The sequence below is a fragment of the Sycon ciliatum genome, chromosome 1, assembly GCF_964019385.1.
Source record: "Sycon ciliatum chromosome 1, ocSycCili1.1, whole genome shotgun sequence".
NCBI lineage: Eukaryota > Metazoa > Porifera > Calcarea > Leucosolenida > Sycettidae > Sycon > Sycon ciliatum.
The window spans coordinates 18267140-18280546 of record NC_088643.1 but is presented as its reverse complement, the minus strand read 5'-3'; the positions used below and the strand labels follow the sequence as shown (position 1 = coordinate 18280546).

At 46.7% G+C, this 13407-nt stretch overlaps 2 protein-coding genes across 2 annotated transcripts; one reads left to right on the top strand and one right to left on the bottom strand.

The window, feature by feature from the left end:
- The first annotated feature begins 96 nt into the window (after window positions 1-96).
- LOC135816155 (uncharacterized) lies at window positions 97-5357 on the top strand. The gene is made up of 7 exons (XM_065329551.1): window positions 97-228; window positions 920-1034; window positions 1722-1836; window positions 2251-2365; window positions 3057-3171; window positions 3863-3977; window positions 4671-5357. Exons 5-7 carry the CDS (start codon window positions 3080-3082, stop codon window positions 4845-4847), a joined length of 384 nt encoding a protein of 127 aa, XP_065185623.1. The 5' UTR covers window positions 97-228; window positions 920-1034; window positions 1722-1836; window positions 2251-2365; window positions 3057-3079; the 3' UTR covers window positions 4848-5357.
- A 238-nt stretch (window positions 5358-5595) lies between these two features.
- On the bottom strand, window positions 5596-9301 carry LOC135816147 (vomeronasal type-2 receptor 1-like). The gene has a single exon (XM_065329539.1). It carries the CDS (start codon window positions 8948-8950, stop codon window positions 6158-6160), a length of 2793 nt encoding a protein of 930 aa, XP_065185611.1. The 5' UTR covers window positions 8951-9301; the 3' UTR covers window positions 5596-6157.
- Between the last annotated feature and the right edge of the window lie 4106 nt (window positions 9302-13407).

Sequence of the window (13407 nt, the reverse complement as noted above, 5' to 3'; positions counted from 1 at the left end):
GCGAGCAAACGGTTTCCAAACTTAGCGTGAAGCCTGCCTGGAGGACAGATTTGGCAGAAGTTTTCCGTGCCAGTGTTTTGTGCCTGTGTATTGGGTTGTGTGTTACTCATTAGATTAGCTGCAGACTTCTATCAACATGTTTGTGTACCGGCGCCATTGCATAGGAGAGAAGCGGAGGGATCAAGTTGCAGCGAGGACGGCGACGAGAAGCAAACGGCAAAGAACTCGGTAAGTGTTGCTTAGGGTTTTTTGGCAATGTCGATTTTCGGCATTGCCAAAAAATCATAAGCGTTACTTACTAGCACAGCTTTCAGTGGTAGAAAATGTGTAAATATTTTTTCTTTTTCAGATAATGCACTGTGGTAAAATATTTACACGGGAATTTCACTCTTTTGCACTTTTTCCGTGGACGGTGAGATTGATTGGTTTAGTTGAAAAGCACGCACTCACTTTCAGAAGGAGAACCTACTTCTAGGAACTCCTTCTTCTTTAAAACATGTGAATCACTTGAGCCGGTAGTGCTAAGTGCATCATGCCTTTGATTTCATACACATTTTTTGAATAACAGTCCGAACAGGGTTTGAACGTTTTTTTCCAAGTTATCCTATTCCTACTTCGAAGTAGACGTTAACTTGTTCACCGCTGGATCTGCGGGCCCTGTTGAAGGTTGACCGTCGACATAGTTGGGTTGTCAGTTTGTCGGAACGGATCGGCCGGGTTCGGGTATCGGACGACCGGACCAAGATATGATTTCAAAACTTTTCTTTATTCTTTTCTGCCGTTTACTATGATGTGGCGGCGAGTTTGAGTTGTGGTTGTGATTGGGATGAGTGAACTCATTGGATTGCAGGATGGCAGAAGTTTGCGTGCTAGTGTTTTGTGTTTGTGTCTATGTATTGGGTTGTGTGTTACTCCTTAGATTAGCTGCAGACTTCTATCAGCATGTTTGTGTACCGGCGCCATTGCATAGGAGAGAAGCGGAGGGATCAAGTTGCAGCGAGGACGGCTACGAGAAGCAAACGGCAAAGAACTCGGTAAGTGTTGTTTAGGGTTTTTTGGCAATGTCGATTTTCGGCATTGCCAAAAAATCATAAGCATTACTTACTAGCACAGCTTTCAGTGGTAGAAAATGGTGTAAATAATTTTTCTTTTTCAGATAATGCACTGTGGTAAAATATTTACACGGGAATTTCACTCTTTTGCACTTTTTCCGTGGACGATGAGATTGATTGGTTTAGTTGAAAAGCACGCACTCACTTTCAGAAGGAGAACCTACTTCTAGGAACTCCTTCTTCTTTAAAACATGTGAATCACTTGAGCCGGTAGTGCTAAGTGCATCATGCCTTTGATTTCATACACATTTTTTGAATTACAGTCCGAACAGGGTTTGAACCTTTTTCTCCAAGTTATCCTATTACTACTTCGAAGTAGACGTTAACTTGTTCACCGCTGGATCTGCGGGCCCTGTTGAAGGTTGACCGTCGACATAGTTGGATTGTCAGTTTGTCGGAACGGCCGGGTTCGGGTATCGGACGACCGGACCAAGATATGATTTCAAAACTTTTCTTTATTCTTTTCTGCCGTTTACTATGATGTGGCGGCGAGTTTGAGTTGTGGTTTTGATTGGGATGAGTGAACTCATTGGATTGCAGGATGGCAGAAGTTTGCGTGCTAGTGTTTTGTGTTTGTGTCTATGTATTGGGTTTTGTGTTACTCATTAGATTAGCTGCAGACTTCTATCAACATGTTTGTATACCGGCGCCATTGCATAGGAGAGAAGCGGAGGGATCAAGTTGCAGCGAGGACAGCGACGAGAAGCAAACGGCAAAGAACTCGGTAAGTGTTGCTTAGGGTTTTTTGGCAATGTCGATTTTCGGCATTGCCAAAAAATCATAAGCATTACTTACTAGCACAGCTTTCAGTGGTAGAAAATGGTGTAAATAATTTTTCTTTTTCAGATAATGCACTGTGGTAAAATATTTACACGGGAATTTCACTCTTTTGCACTTTTCCCGTGGACGATGAGATTGATTGGTTGAATTGAATGACAAGAGCGTTGAAGGCATACCGAAGGCGGAGGTGATCGATCAAATTCCTTTTTTTTGTTTTTTTTGTTTTTCAGTTTTTCGCTTGATGTGTGAGCAAACGGTTTCCAAACTTAGCGTGAAGCCTGCCTGGCGGACAGATTTGGCAGAAGTTTGCCGTGCTAGTGTTTGGTGTCTGTGTATTGGGTTGTGTGTTACTCATTAGATTAGCTGCAGACTTCTATCAACATGTTTGTGTACCGGCGCCATTGCATAGGAGAGAAGCGGAGGGATCAAGTTGCAGCGAGGACGGCGACGAGAAGCAAACGGCAAAGAACTCGGTAAGTGTTGCTTAGGGTTTTTTGGCAATGTCGATTTTCGGCATTGCCAAAAAATCATAAGCGTTACTTACTAGCACAGCTTTCAGTGGTGGAAAATGTGTAAATATTTTTTCTTTTTCAGATAATGCACTGTGGTAAAATATTTACACGGGAATTTCACTCTTTTGCACTTTTTCCGTGGACGGTGAGATTGATTGGTTTAGTTGAAAAGCACGCACTCACTTTCAGAAGGAGAACCTACTTCTAGGAACTCCTTCTTCTTTAAAACATGTGAATCACTTGAGCCGGTAGTGCTAAGTGCATCATGCCTTTGATTTCATACACATTTTTTGAATAACAGTCCGAACAGGGTTTGAACGTTTTTTTCCAAGTTATCCTATTACTACTTCGAAGTAGACGTTAACTTGTTCACCGCTGGATCTGCGGGCCCTGTTGAAGGTTGACCGTCGACATAGTTGGGTTGTCAGTTTGTCGGAACGGAACGGCCGGGTTCGGGTATCGGACGACCGGACCAAGATATGATTTCAAAACTTTTCTTTATTCTTTTCTGCCGTTTACTATGATGTGGCGGCGAGTTTGAGTTGTGGTTTTGATTGGGATGAGTGAACTCATTGGATTGCAGGATGGCAGAAGTTTGCGTGCTAGTGTTTTGTGTTTGTGTCTATGTATTGGGTTGTGTGTTACTCCTTAGATTAGCTGCAGACTTCTATCAACATGTTTGTATACCGGCGCCATTGCATAGGAGAGAAGCGGAGGGATCAAGTTGCAGCGAGGACGGCGACGAGAAGCAAACGGCAAAGAACTCGGTAAGTGTTGCTTAGGGTTTTTTGGCAATGTCGATTTTCGGCATTGCCAAAAAATCATAAGCGTTACTTACTAGCACAGCTTTCAGTGGTAGAAAATGTGTAAATAATTTTTCTTTTCCAGATAATGCACTGTGGTAAAATATTTACACGGGAATTTCACTCTTTTGCACTTTTTCCGTGGACGGTGAGATTGATTGGTTTAGTTGAAAAGCACGCACTCACTTTCAGAAGGAGAACCTACTTCTAGGAACTCCTTCTTCTTTAAAACATGTGAATCACTTGAGCCGGTAGTGCTAAGTGCATCATGCCTTTGATTTCATACACATTTTTTGAATAACAGTCCGAACAGGGTTTGAACGTTTTTTTCCAAGTTATCCTATTACTACTTCGAAGTAGACGTTAACTTGTTCACCGCTGGATCTGCGGGCCCTGTTGAAGGTTGACCGTCGACATAGTTGGGTTGTCAGTTTGTCGGAACGGAACGGCCGGGTTCGGGTATCGGACGACCGGACCAAGATATGATTTCAAAACTTTTCTTTATTCTTTTCTGCCGTTTACTATGATGTGGCGGCGAGTTTGAGTTGTGGTTTTGATTGGGATGAGTGAACTCATTGGATTGCAGGATGGCAGAAGTTTGCGTGCTAGTGTTTTGTGTTTGTGTCTATGTATTGGGTTGTGTGTTACTCCTTAGATTAGCTGCAGACTTCTATCAACATATTTGTATACCGGCGCCATTGCATAGGAGAGAAGCGGAGGGATCAAGTTGCAGCGAGGACGGCGACGAGAAGCAAACGGCAAAGAACTCGGTAAGTGTTGCTTAGGGTTTTTTTGGCAATGTCGGTTTTCGGCATTGCCAAAAAATCATAAGCATTACTTACTAGCACAGCTTTCAGTGGTAGAAAATGGTGTAAATAATTTTTCTTTTTCAGATAATGCACTGTGGTAAAATATTTACACGGGAATTTCACTCTTTTGCACTTTTTCCGTGGACGGTGAGATTGATTGGTTTAGTTGAAAAGCACGCACTCACTTTCAAAAGGAGAACCTACTTCTAGGAACTCCTTCTTCTTTAAAACATGTGAATCACTTGAGCCGGTAGTGCTAAGTGCATCATGCCTTTGATTTCATACACATTTTTTGAATTACAGTCCGAACAGGGTTTGAACGTTTTTTCCAAGTTATCCTATTACTACTTCGAAGTAGACGTTAACTTGTTCACCGCTGGATCTGCGGGCCCTGTTGAAGGTTGACCGTCGACATAGTTGGGTTGTCAGTTTGTCGGAACGGAACGGCCGGGTTCGGGTATCGGACGACCGGACCAAGATATGATTTCAAAACTTTCCTTTATTCTTTTCTGCCGTTTACTACGATGTGGCGGCGAGTTTGAGTTGTGGTTTTGATTTGGGATGAGTGAACTCATTGGATTGCAGGATGGCAGAAGTTTGCGTGCTAGTGTTTTGTGTTTGTGTCTATGTATTGGGTTGTGTGTTACTCCTTAGATTAGCTGCAGACTTCTATCAACATGTTTGTGTATCAAGCTGGAAATTGGCCACCTCCACCCCTCGTATCAGTTCTCGTGTGCACTCATGCAGGCACACGCCCGGCTCATCGGATTTATTGGAGCTGCGCCCGCCTCCATCCGTCGCTGCCTCACTCGGCACGCCTCGCCCCTGTGAAGTGTTTCAGCTGGTACCCCGCAAAGCCTGCAACATGCAGCCGCCTTGACATGATAACACTCCTCTGTCACGCGTACGTTTCCTTTCAGTTTCTTTCTTTCTACCTCTGACTCGATAATACTCCTCTGTCATGCGTACGTTTCCTCTTTATTTTCTTTCTGCCTCCTTCATGCTCTCCACCTCTGTCACACACCTCTGACACGTTAACCCCCCTCCCCTCTGCCATGCATCTCTCTGTCCTCTTCCTGCTTTTCGGACTTTTGTTTCGGTCTTAGTTGCCACGTTATTCACAAATTTCATGCTCGCTTTCGCTTGTACATATGTATCACATATTTTTTGCCTTTCCGCCTAGTACATACCGTGCTACCTTACTCTTCTCTCCCTTTATTAAATTTTGTTTATCGTGCTTCGCTCCTCCCGACCTCACCACTGGCGGGGAAGTACTGTAGCGGCCTGACTCCCGACTGTTACGTCACACTACGTGATAAGTATGCGCAATAATAAAAATCATTCTCTTTGGCCTCCACTTTGTTGTTGTTTGGTTGGCCATGTAGCCGTCGTCCAGGGCCCGACCTATAACCCCTAATGGCCTAAACTACCACAGATGTAATAACGCTAGTATTCGGCATCAGGTTGTCTGGACAGACAAGTAGCGTCTTGAAATCCCTGCATAGACTGTCAAGAGGCATAGAGCCTACACAGTACTTGTCACAGCCCTGGTATGTAGCCTTTTCACAAAGATATGCCAACACATTTCGCTACTTATGCTTTTCGCAACCATGCCAAAACAAGTGAAAGTTGCTGAAATCGCAACCATAATTTCAAAAAAATCACGGAAGTTGTTAGTTACTAGAAATTGAGTGAGTTCTTTTGCATAATGAATTAATGATGCCAAAACAACCAGAAAAGGAGCCGTCATAGATTAACTTAAAAAGATAACACTGTGGCGCAGCACAACTGCATGAGGAATGTCATGCGTACCTTGAGATACATTACGAATGCATATTTTCACTCCGAGTGAAAGCATGACATTGTTATGTGTCACTGTTAGGCTTATTGTACATTCTAACCTTCTCTACAGCACAGTTTGCTGCGTGAAATGTTGTGTAGCGGCCTACACTGTATGCTGACTGCTGTTATATATTTAGCACTGTATGTCGATGACTAATATTGTCAAGTGGCAGATCTTCCCCTTAAAGTTGTGAAAGGACTACACCGCCAGGTTGATCAGAGGACGGGGTAGAACACGAGGTTCGTGCAGATGACAATTGCCCATCCGCAGTGAACCGTTTGAGTCGGCGAGGCTGCCTTTATCTCTCGTGGCGCAGCATCTGTATCATGCGCGGTGCGTAGAGGCAAATCCAGAACGCCCACATCTCACCTACCAGGACAATGGCCTGAAACAGCTGCGGGAACAACGTGCGGGCGATAAAAAGCGCTGGATACAGGCCGAGCCAAACAATAAATCCGCTCAGCGAGGCCAGGTACAGGAAATGCGCTTCGTTGTACTCTTCCGGCAGTTTGCGTGTCATAAATGCCAGCACAACGCAAGTTGCGAGAAGCACAAAGTTGAACGCACTTAAAGCACCGAACCAAACATGGCTTATGCTACAGTGAAATGTTAGCTGATGAACTGCAGGAATTTTGACAGCAACTGATGGTTCTAAAACAATATACATAGCTGACAACATAGTGTTTACAAGAGTCAACACGCAGACACTCGCAAGCTGGACAGGATTTCCAAGAAGACGCCGTCGAGTCTTGTTGCGACTTAGGATCGTCATGGAGCCGAAGATGCTGTCAAAGCGCTTGGTCTTGACTAGAACTGAACCGACAACAATGGTCTTGACGGGCTCGGGCAACACTGCACTCAGTGTGCAGTATGTTGAGGTGATGCTGGCTGGGATGGTGATGCCCAAAGCAACACAATGCCCAATGATCATGGCAGACATAATCAGAGTGCTGAGAGTTAGATCGGATGCCTTTACAAGGACAGCATTGGGATGCAGGCGAAAATAAATCAATGAAGAAACGCTGAGAATCAATCCTACGATGGCAGAACATGTCGTTGTTATAAATGCTAGGTCTACGCCGATTCCGTATTCCACAGGGCTGAACTCAGAACAGGATGTTCCGTTGGATCCAAAGCCGAGAGGGCAGTTAGTACAACTGTCGGCATTTGTGACATTGGAAAATGTAGTCTCAGCACAGACCACGCATGACCAGCAACATAGCATTGGCAAGCTGGCATTGAATACATGATGCTGACCTGGATAACAAGTCGTGCTGCAATTCGATGCTGGCAATGTGCTCAGAGTCGACTTGGAGGGGGCAAGAGTGGAACTGTCAAGGGTGAAGTTACCAAACACTTTCAAATCTAGCACTTGACCTGGATACCATTCAAATTTTGAGCGGCTTCCGTCTTTCCAGTGCCCGATGGAGACTATGTTGTGGAAGCCATTTGCAGTAAGCTGGACATTCTGTATATAATATGTCGGGGCTGTGCGATGGAGTTTGTCGAACACACGACATTGGGAAGTATAGTTCTTACATGGCAGTGCAAGATTTTCTAAAATCTTCAGTTGGACTGGCCCTCCGGGTACGGTGCGGTTGCCAAGATCATGTGACCGAATGGCTGCTACTGTTGCAACCGCGATCGATATCATGCCCAAAATCAATGACTCAGCGATCACCATTGACTCTCTCGGTAGGAAGCGTTTAATATCGGCATCGGTGCACTGACGGAGCTGTGCTGTGCGGTTTGGCATGAGTTTGATTTGGCAACTGTCCGTAATCCCCATGGCGCATTGTAGCTGGTCTTCTACGTATGCCCGCAGCCAAGGATCTTCCGTAGTTGCAGCTTTAATGTACTCCGCATCCCTCAACGACTGTGTCAAGTTCTGGAGCAAACGCTGGACGCTGCTGGAAGCAACAGCTCGTGGTGCCAGGCCAAGAATGGGGGCTTTGGTCTGGATGGAGTTTTCTGGGAATGTCAGCCTGTTCACCCAGTCATGGCTGCCAACAAAGATCTTGTTATCCACGTTCATCTGTTGGCACATACTCAGAAACACCCTGGCTGCAGATATAGGAGCATAGAGGATGACTACGCGTGAACTCGACTGCTTCAAGCTGGCCACAGTGCTCACCAACTGGTCACGGAACCCTGGTCTCTTGTTGAAGCGAGCAGAAATCTCCAAGCAAAATGTTTGCCGCCTGTTTGCTTCGGAGACAATCAAATCGAAGCCCTGTCCGCTGTAAGCATCATCTTCAGCTGCTATTAACGACACGAAGGTCCACCCAAAGTGTTCGATCAGGTCTGCAATTGCCTCGGCTTGGAATTTGTCGGAGGGCACTGCTCGGAATAGATACGGATAGTCGGACACATCGTCAAAGAGAGTGCTGCTGGCCCAGTACGAGATGTGGGGAATCTGGTAGTTGGAGAAAAACGGCGATGTGGCCAGTGTACTGCTTGCTGACATTGGGCCAATCACTGCCAGCAGGGGTGGAGATCTCCGGCTCCTCAAAGCTTCTGTGAAGTTTTGCGGCCCGCACTCGTTGTCCAAGGGTGACACTTGGTGAAACAGATTCGTGAATGCAACTTTTCGGTACACCATGGAATCTGCTGCTAAAATCTGTGCCAATTCCACTGCCAGTTGATTTGACCCGCAGGCGTCGAAGGCTAGTCCACTTGTCAGTTTCGTGGTAAGCGGTGCGGCCCGCAGATATCGTTGCACAACGGACGAATCCACATCGATGTCGAACTCGTCCTGGTAGGTTTTGAGCATGTATGTGAAAGCAGTAGTTTGTTGGACAGCCGCCCAACTGCTGAACTCTTGGCACGTCTGTGTACTGTAGTCGAACGAGTCATGAAGTTGCAGCAGCGCGCCAACCTTGAGAACGCCATCTTCGATAACCCGCAGACGACAGAAGTGGTGTGTTGCCGTGCTCCCCGAACTGGCCTCCACAGGAATGACCCCAGCTGTAAAATTCGGTTTACTGCTTGGTTCTTGTTGCGTTTGTGAGCATGCCGCTGTAGCGAAGCAGATAAATGAGAAGCAGTTAAACGCCAAACTGCGGTCGTGCTTGTTCTGTCGAGATGGCATTGTCCGACTGTGTTTGGCGACTGAAGAGAAGAGCACTTTGCGCTGCTAGCCCTGGAAGATCCTAGGTACTAGGTGAAGTCGTTGTTGGAAACCGGGAAATTGCTTCGGTATACAACTACGTCGAAGTAGCAAGCATGGTCCTGATGAAAGCCAAAGAAAGTGAACACGAGCTCAATAACGCAAATGGTTGACCGAGGGAGGCAGAACGAAGGGAAGCGACTATCTTGCAGCCATTCGCCAGCAGCGTAAAGCTACTGACTACCGGTATACCGGTACACACAATGATAATGTGCTTGCCACACGTACACGCTGGTTACTGACCAGTGACTGAGCGGGTTGAAGGTGATCTATGACTCCCATACGCAACCGAGACTACAGTGGACTCTACACTACAGTGTGCTCACTGCGGCCATTACTCATTACTGACGTCATTAGTCCGAATGATTACCCGTGATCGAGCAGGCTCTGTTGCTATTGTTCCACCCCCCCCCCCCCCCCCCTGCTACCACCCGGTACCGTATGGTGTCAGCGAAATGTCTTGCCTTGGTGCTGGTAGGTGGACTGCACTGCTAGTCTGTCCTCCTGGCAGTCTCCTGCGTTGATGATGCCTTGTCGGATACAATCTTCATCCGGGTTCTGCCGAAAAGCAGCTACCCAGGCTAGGCGGATTTGTCTTGGTGATTGTGAAGCTGGCATTATCAGAAATCCTTCCCGGACCTTCCATGCTGCGAATAGATGACTTGCACAAATATTGTCTGGGTTCGAGACGGGGCAAGTGGACCTTCCGGCCACTCTGATCAGAGTGACTTCCTGATCTTTTGAGTTTGAGACTTTCGCTTTTTGCCTGACGAACACTGAGCTAGTTATTTTTGGCTAGAGTTGTTTTGATTTGGCTTGTATCGTCATGCCGAAGCGCAGCTGCGCTCCTGAGTACACAAGCCGAGATGGAACTGAAGGCAGAGGCTCCTGTTCCATAAGCTCCTTTCCGAACCGACACGCAGAAAAATCGATTCATGTCATAGCGAGATGAGCTTGAATGAGGGAATTTTTACGTATTTTTTAGTATCATTGGAAATAGTGTAATCATAACCTGCAGCAAGCAAGTCGTGGTCCTGGAGTGTGACTACTTTCCCGCAGTGGAAGCGGAGTCAAGCACAGCGAAAGTTGGTCGACGTCTCAGAAAGAACTCGATTCCATTTTATTGCTGCACTACCTCCAGAGCGACCCTCCCGTGAGGACAGACTGCGGAGAGGCCAGACACGTGCGGAGTCACGAGCGGAAGTCCAAACTACGGAAAATGAAGAGTGGAGGGACCGAGCGTGAGAGCCAGATGGCCTTTAGAAGTAGTCACCATGATCTGATTTGAAGGAGAGAACAAGTGTGCTGGAGAAACGCTGGGAAGTCCTCAGGCCTGATGTAGTACTAGCTAATGTTGAAGTCTCACTTGTTCCGATTATGAACATTTTATCAGCTTTGACTCTGAGCAACTGTATCCAGACTGGACTTAGCCCAGAGATATGGTGTTGTAGACCTTACTGAAGCCCTATGTATCCAATGTCTGGCTCTAGTGAGAAAGCAGTTTGGCGCAGGCTGGCAAACTTTGATTGAATCAGGGAGTGGTCGAAAGTCACAATACCCCTCCATGATTAGCTGCTAATGATGACGATGCGACTCCCACTGGGTCTCATGGGGAAAGTAACTTGCATACCTGTTTGGTTGCAACGAGGCAACGATATTCCATGTACTGAAGACATGACTGAACTTACATGTGTCTCCTTCTGGGAGGACGTGGAACAAATACTGCTAGAGTGTGTCCGATGCACCTACCTGAGTAAGTATGTTTTAAATTAAAGCAGAACTGCGCTGTGAGGTACCTTCTGCGTTGGACCCACAGTTGAGCCACTACTCTTACAAATTCCATACAACGGTGAAAGGATTTTCTGGAGCATCATCAAACAGTGCATTCACCTTCATCACACACTGGCCATGGCTCCGTTGCCTACAGTAGTTCACATTGTGACGGGCATGCGGGGGGGGGGGGGGGGGGGGCGATGCGTAAGAAGTGGCGGGAACCCTTGCAGTGCTCATGATGCTGGTTAGCCTGTCCCCGGGGAAAATCGCGATTCCGCGGCCGCGTTTTTTCCCCCGCGTTTTTTGCGATTTTTAAAAGACCGCGTTTTCCGCGATTTTCCAGCGTTTTTTGAACTTTTTTGTTGCACCCCACGTACACACAGTGCACTGTTCGGTTGACAAGCATTCACCACCATCCTCAGCAATAAGCACTCCGAAATTCATGAAAAGACAATGGTACTGAGACTAGGACAAACGTGACAACTACTGAGCAGGGGCTTCACCGAGACGCAGCAGTGATGGTGGAGCATTGATGGCTCTGCCGACCTGAAGCTGAGGTCTCGGCATCACGGCAAAAAAAACGCACCAAAAAACAAAAGATAGAACTGTACGGCTCTTTCCATTGCCTCCGCCGCTGGGTTATTAGGATCAGGTCGCGTCTGCTGCAAGCCTTGATGCCAGGGTTGGACAGCTTGGGCCAGAAGCCGCGCTTGAAGCCCCGCCTTCTAGTCCCTGCAATAGCCTGTTGCTGCTGCTGCTGCTGCTGCTGCTGCTTGGACAACTCCTGGGACCACATGATCCTGCATGCCTTCTTCCATTCTGGCTGGTGTTATGTCACTGCGATATGATCATGCTACAAGTAATATTGCGGCATTACAAATTCAGTGGCGGTGAGGTGATACCATACAGGTGATAAGTGAAGGGTTTAACATCTAGTATGTGACACCCGGCTTGGCCCTATTTCCTACAGCTGTCACACTATGTGTCGTCCCATACAACCACAAGTGTCCTCAGAGATGGCTTGTACAACGTCAGCATGATCCGGTTTTACGAGGAGTGCAGGTCTAGGATCTCATGTGACTGGGCTTCAAGCCCGCTTGTACTTGCGAATTTAAATTAACAAGCAACACTTTAAAAAACAGCGGGATATAGCTGAATTAGCTGTGTTGAAATTCCGGTTGTAACCAAGCTCCAGACTTCTCGATCCACCTCAGGAATGTGACAATAATGTCGTAACAGGCTCGAAGACGTTGCACCTTCCCAGGCTGCATCAGCGTGATCAGCATATATATATTATACTTGTTGTGACGTTATGCAGGACGTGCGAAGTGGTTGCACCGCTGTTTATTTCCCAACCTTGCGCGGAAGTTGCGGGCCCTCGGGTTTGCATTTGGAGGCCTTCAAAGATTTTTTCTTTCTCTGTGTAAAGAAGGATCCCATCAGCATTCTTCATGGGATCACGAAAGCCTTTGGGAAATAAAAATCAAAAAAAATAGTATACACTAGGAAATTGTCCGATACGCTGCAGCAAACTGAACTCCCGGTATCGGCCTCTCTGCGCTCTTTGAGCAAGGAATCGTGATCAGATGGGGCCAGTATTCCCAGGCTATACGTATCCGCGCCGCTGACTCCGATATTTGTCAGTCGACATGGTCACAGTTAGTTGCGACCGGGAGGCCTGCGGCCTTTACTGCTGGCCTCCCTCCGGCACGGTCCAAGAAATAGAGAGATTGATTAAGATTGACATCATACACTTTGAACGGACGTGTTTATTTGGGCTGGGGGGGGGGGCTCCCTTAGGTCCCACCACGCAAGTCATAGCAGTCCACAGCCCACGCATACATGTATGTGTGTGTGTGTGGGGGGGGGGGGGTATGGTTCTGGGCCCTTGTGATTTGGCGTTTTGTGGACCATTCCCCTGTGTTTAATTAAATGAACGTGATGATCAGCGCTATGCAAGGAAATAGAGCAATGGCTTACATCGAACGCAGCATATGACCGTGAACGCTTGTACTTGTAGCTGCTTATTTATATTTTTTATATTTTTAAATTTTTTTATGGATTCCTCAAAGGCCGAGGCCTAAGTCGAGGGGTCTGTCTCCGTTCATGGCTTACTGGGAATATATCTGCAAAATTGTAACATATAGATTGAGAAGAGGAAGGGTTATAACAAATGCGTACTGTAGAAATCAGCAATAACATTGTTGTTCTTGTTGTTGTAGAAGTTTATTTAACGTCGCACCACAAACAGGCGCATGATTTCGCCTCCTTTGATACATGTGGACGACAGGAGGAATGAGAGAGAGAGAGAGGGGGGGGCAGAAGTACGGAGAGAGGAAGGGTAGAAATAAATAAGCAAATCAACCTCAGGGCTACACCAAAGCAAAAACGGAATGGGAACATACTATATACAAACATTCGTTACTATGTTACAGAAACTCTGGAAGGAATGAAACCAGCGGGCTCAAAGCGGGTGTTGGCAAAGATGGACTTAGATGGTACGGACACGAGACACAAAGCAATGACTATTTTGGGTGGTTCTAATGTCAGTGGGGAGAGAATTCCAGGGGCAGCGGTAACAAAGAGGAGCTTATCATCCAAGTCAA

Excerpts from the sequence above, each read along its gene's own strand:
- LOC135816155 (XM_065329551.1), top strand. The coding sequence starts at position 3,080 with ATGTTTGTATACCGGCGCCATTGCATAGGAGAGAAGCGGAGGGATCAA. Across the intron at positions 3,172-3,862 it reads AGCAAACGGCAAAGAACTCG|ATTAGCTGCAGACTTCTATC; the intron begins GTAAGTGTTGCT and ends GTTACTCCTTAG. Across the intron at positions 3,978-4,670 it reads AGCAAACGGCAAAGAACTCG|ATTAGCTGCAGACTTCTATC; the intron begins GTAAGTGTTGCT and ends GTTACTCCTTAG.
- LOC135816147 (XM_065329539.1), bottom strand. The coding sequence starts at position 8,950 with ATGCCATCTCGACAGAACAAGCACGACCGCAGTTTGGCGTTTAACTGC.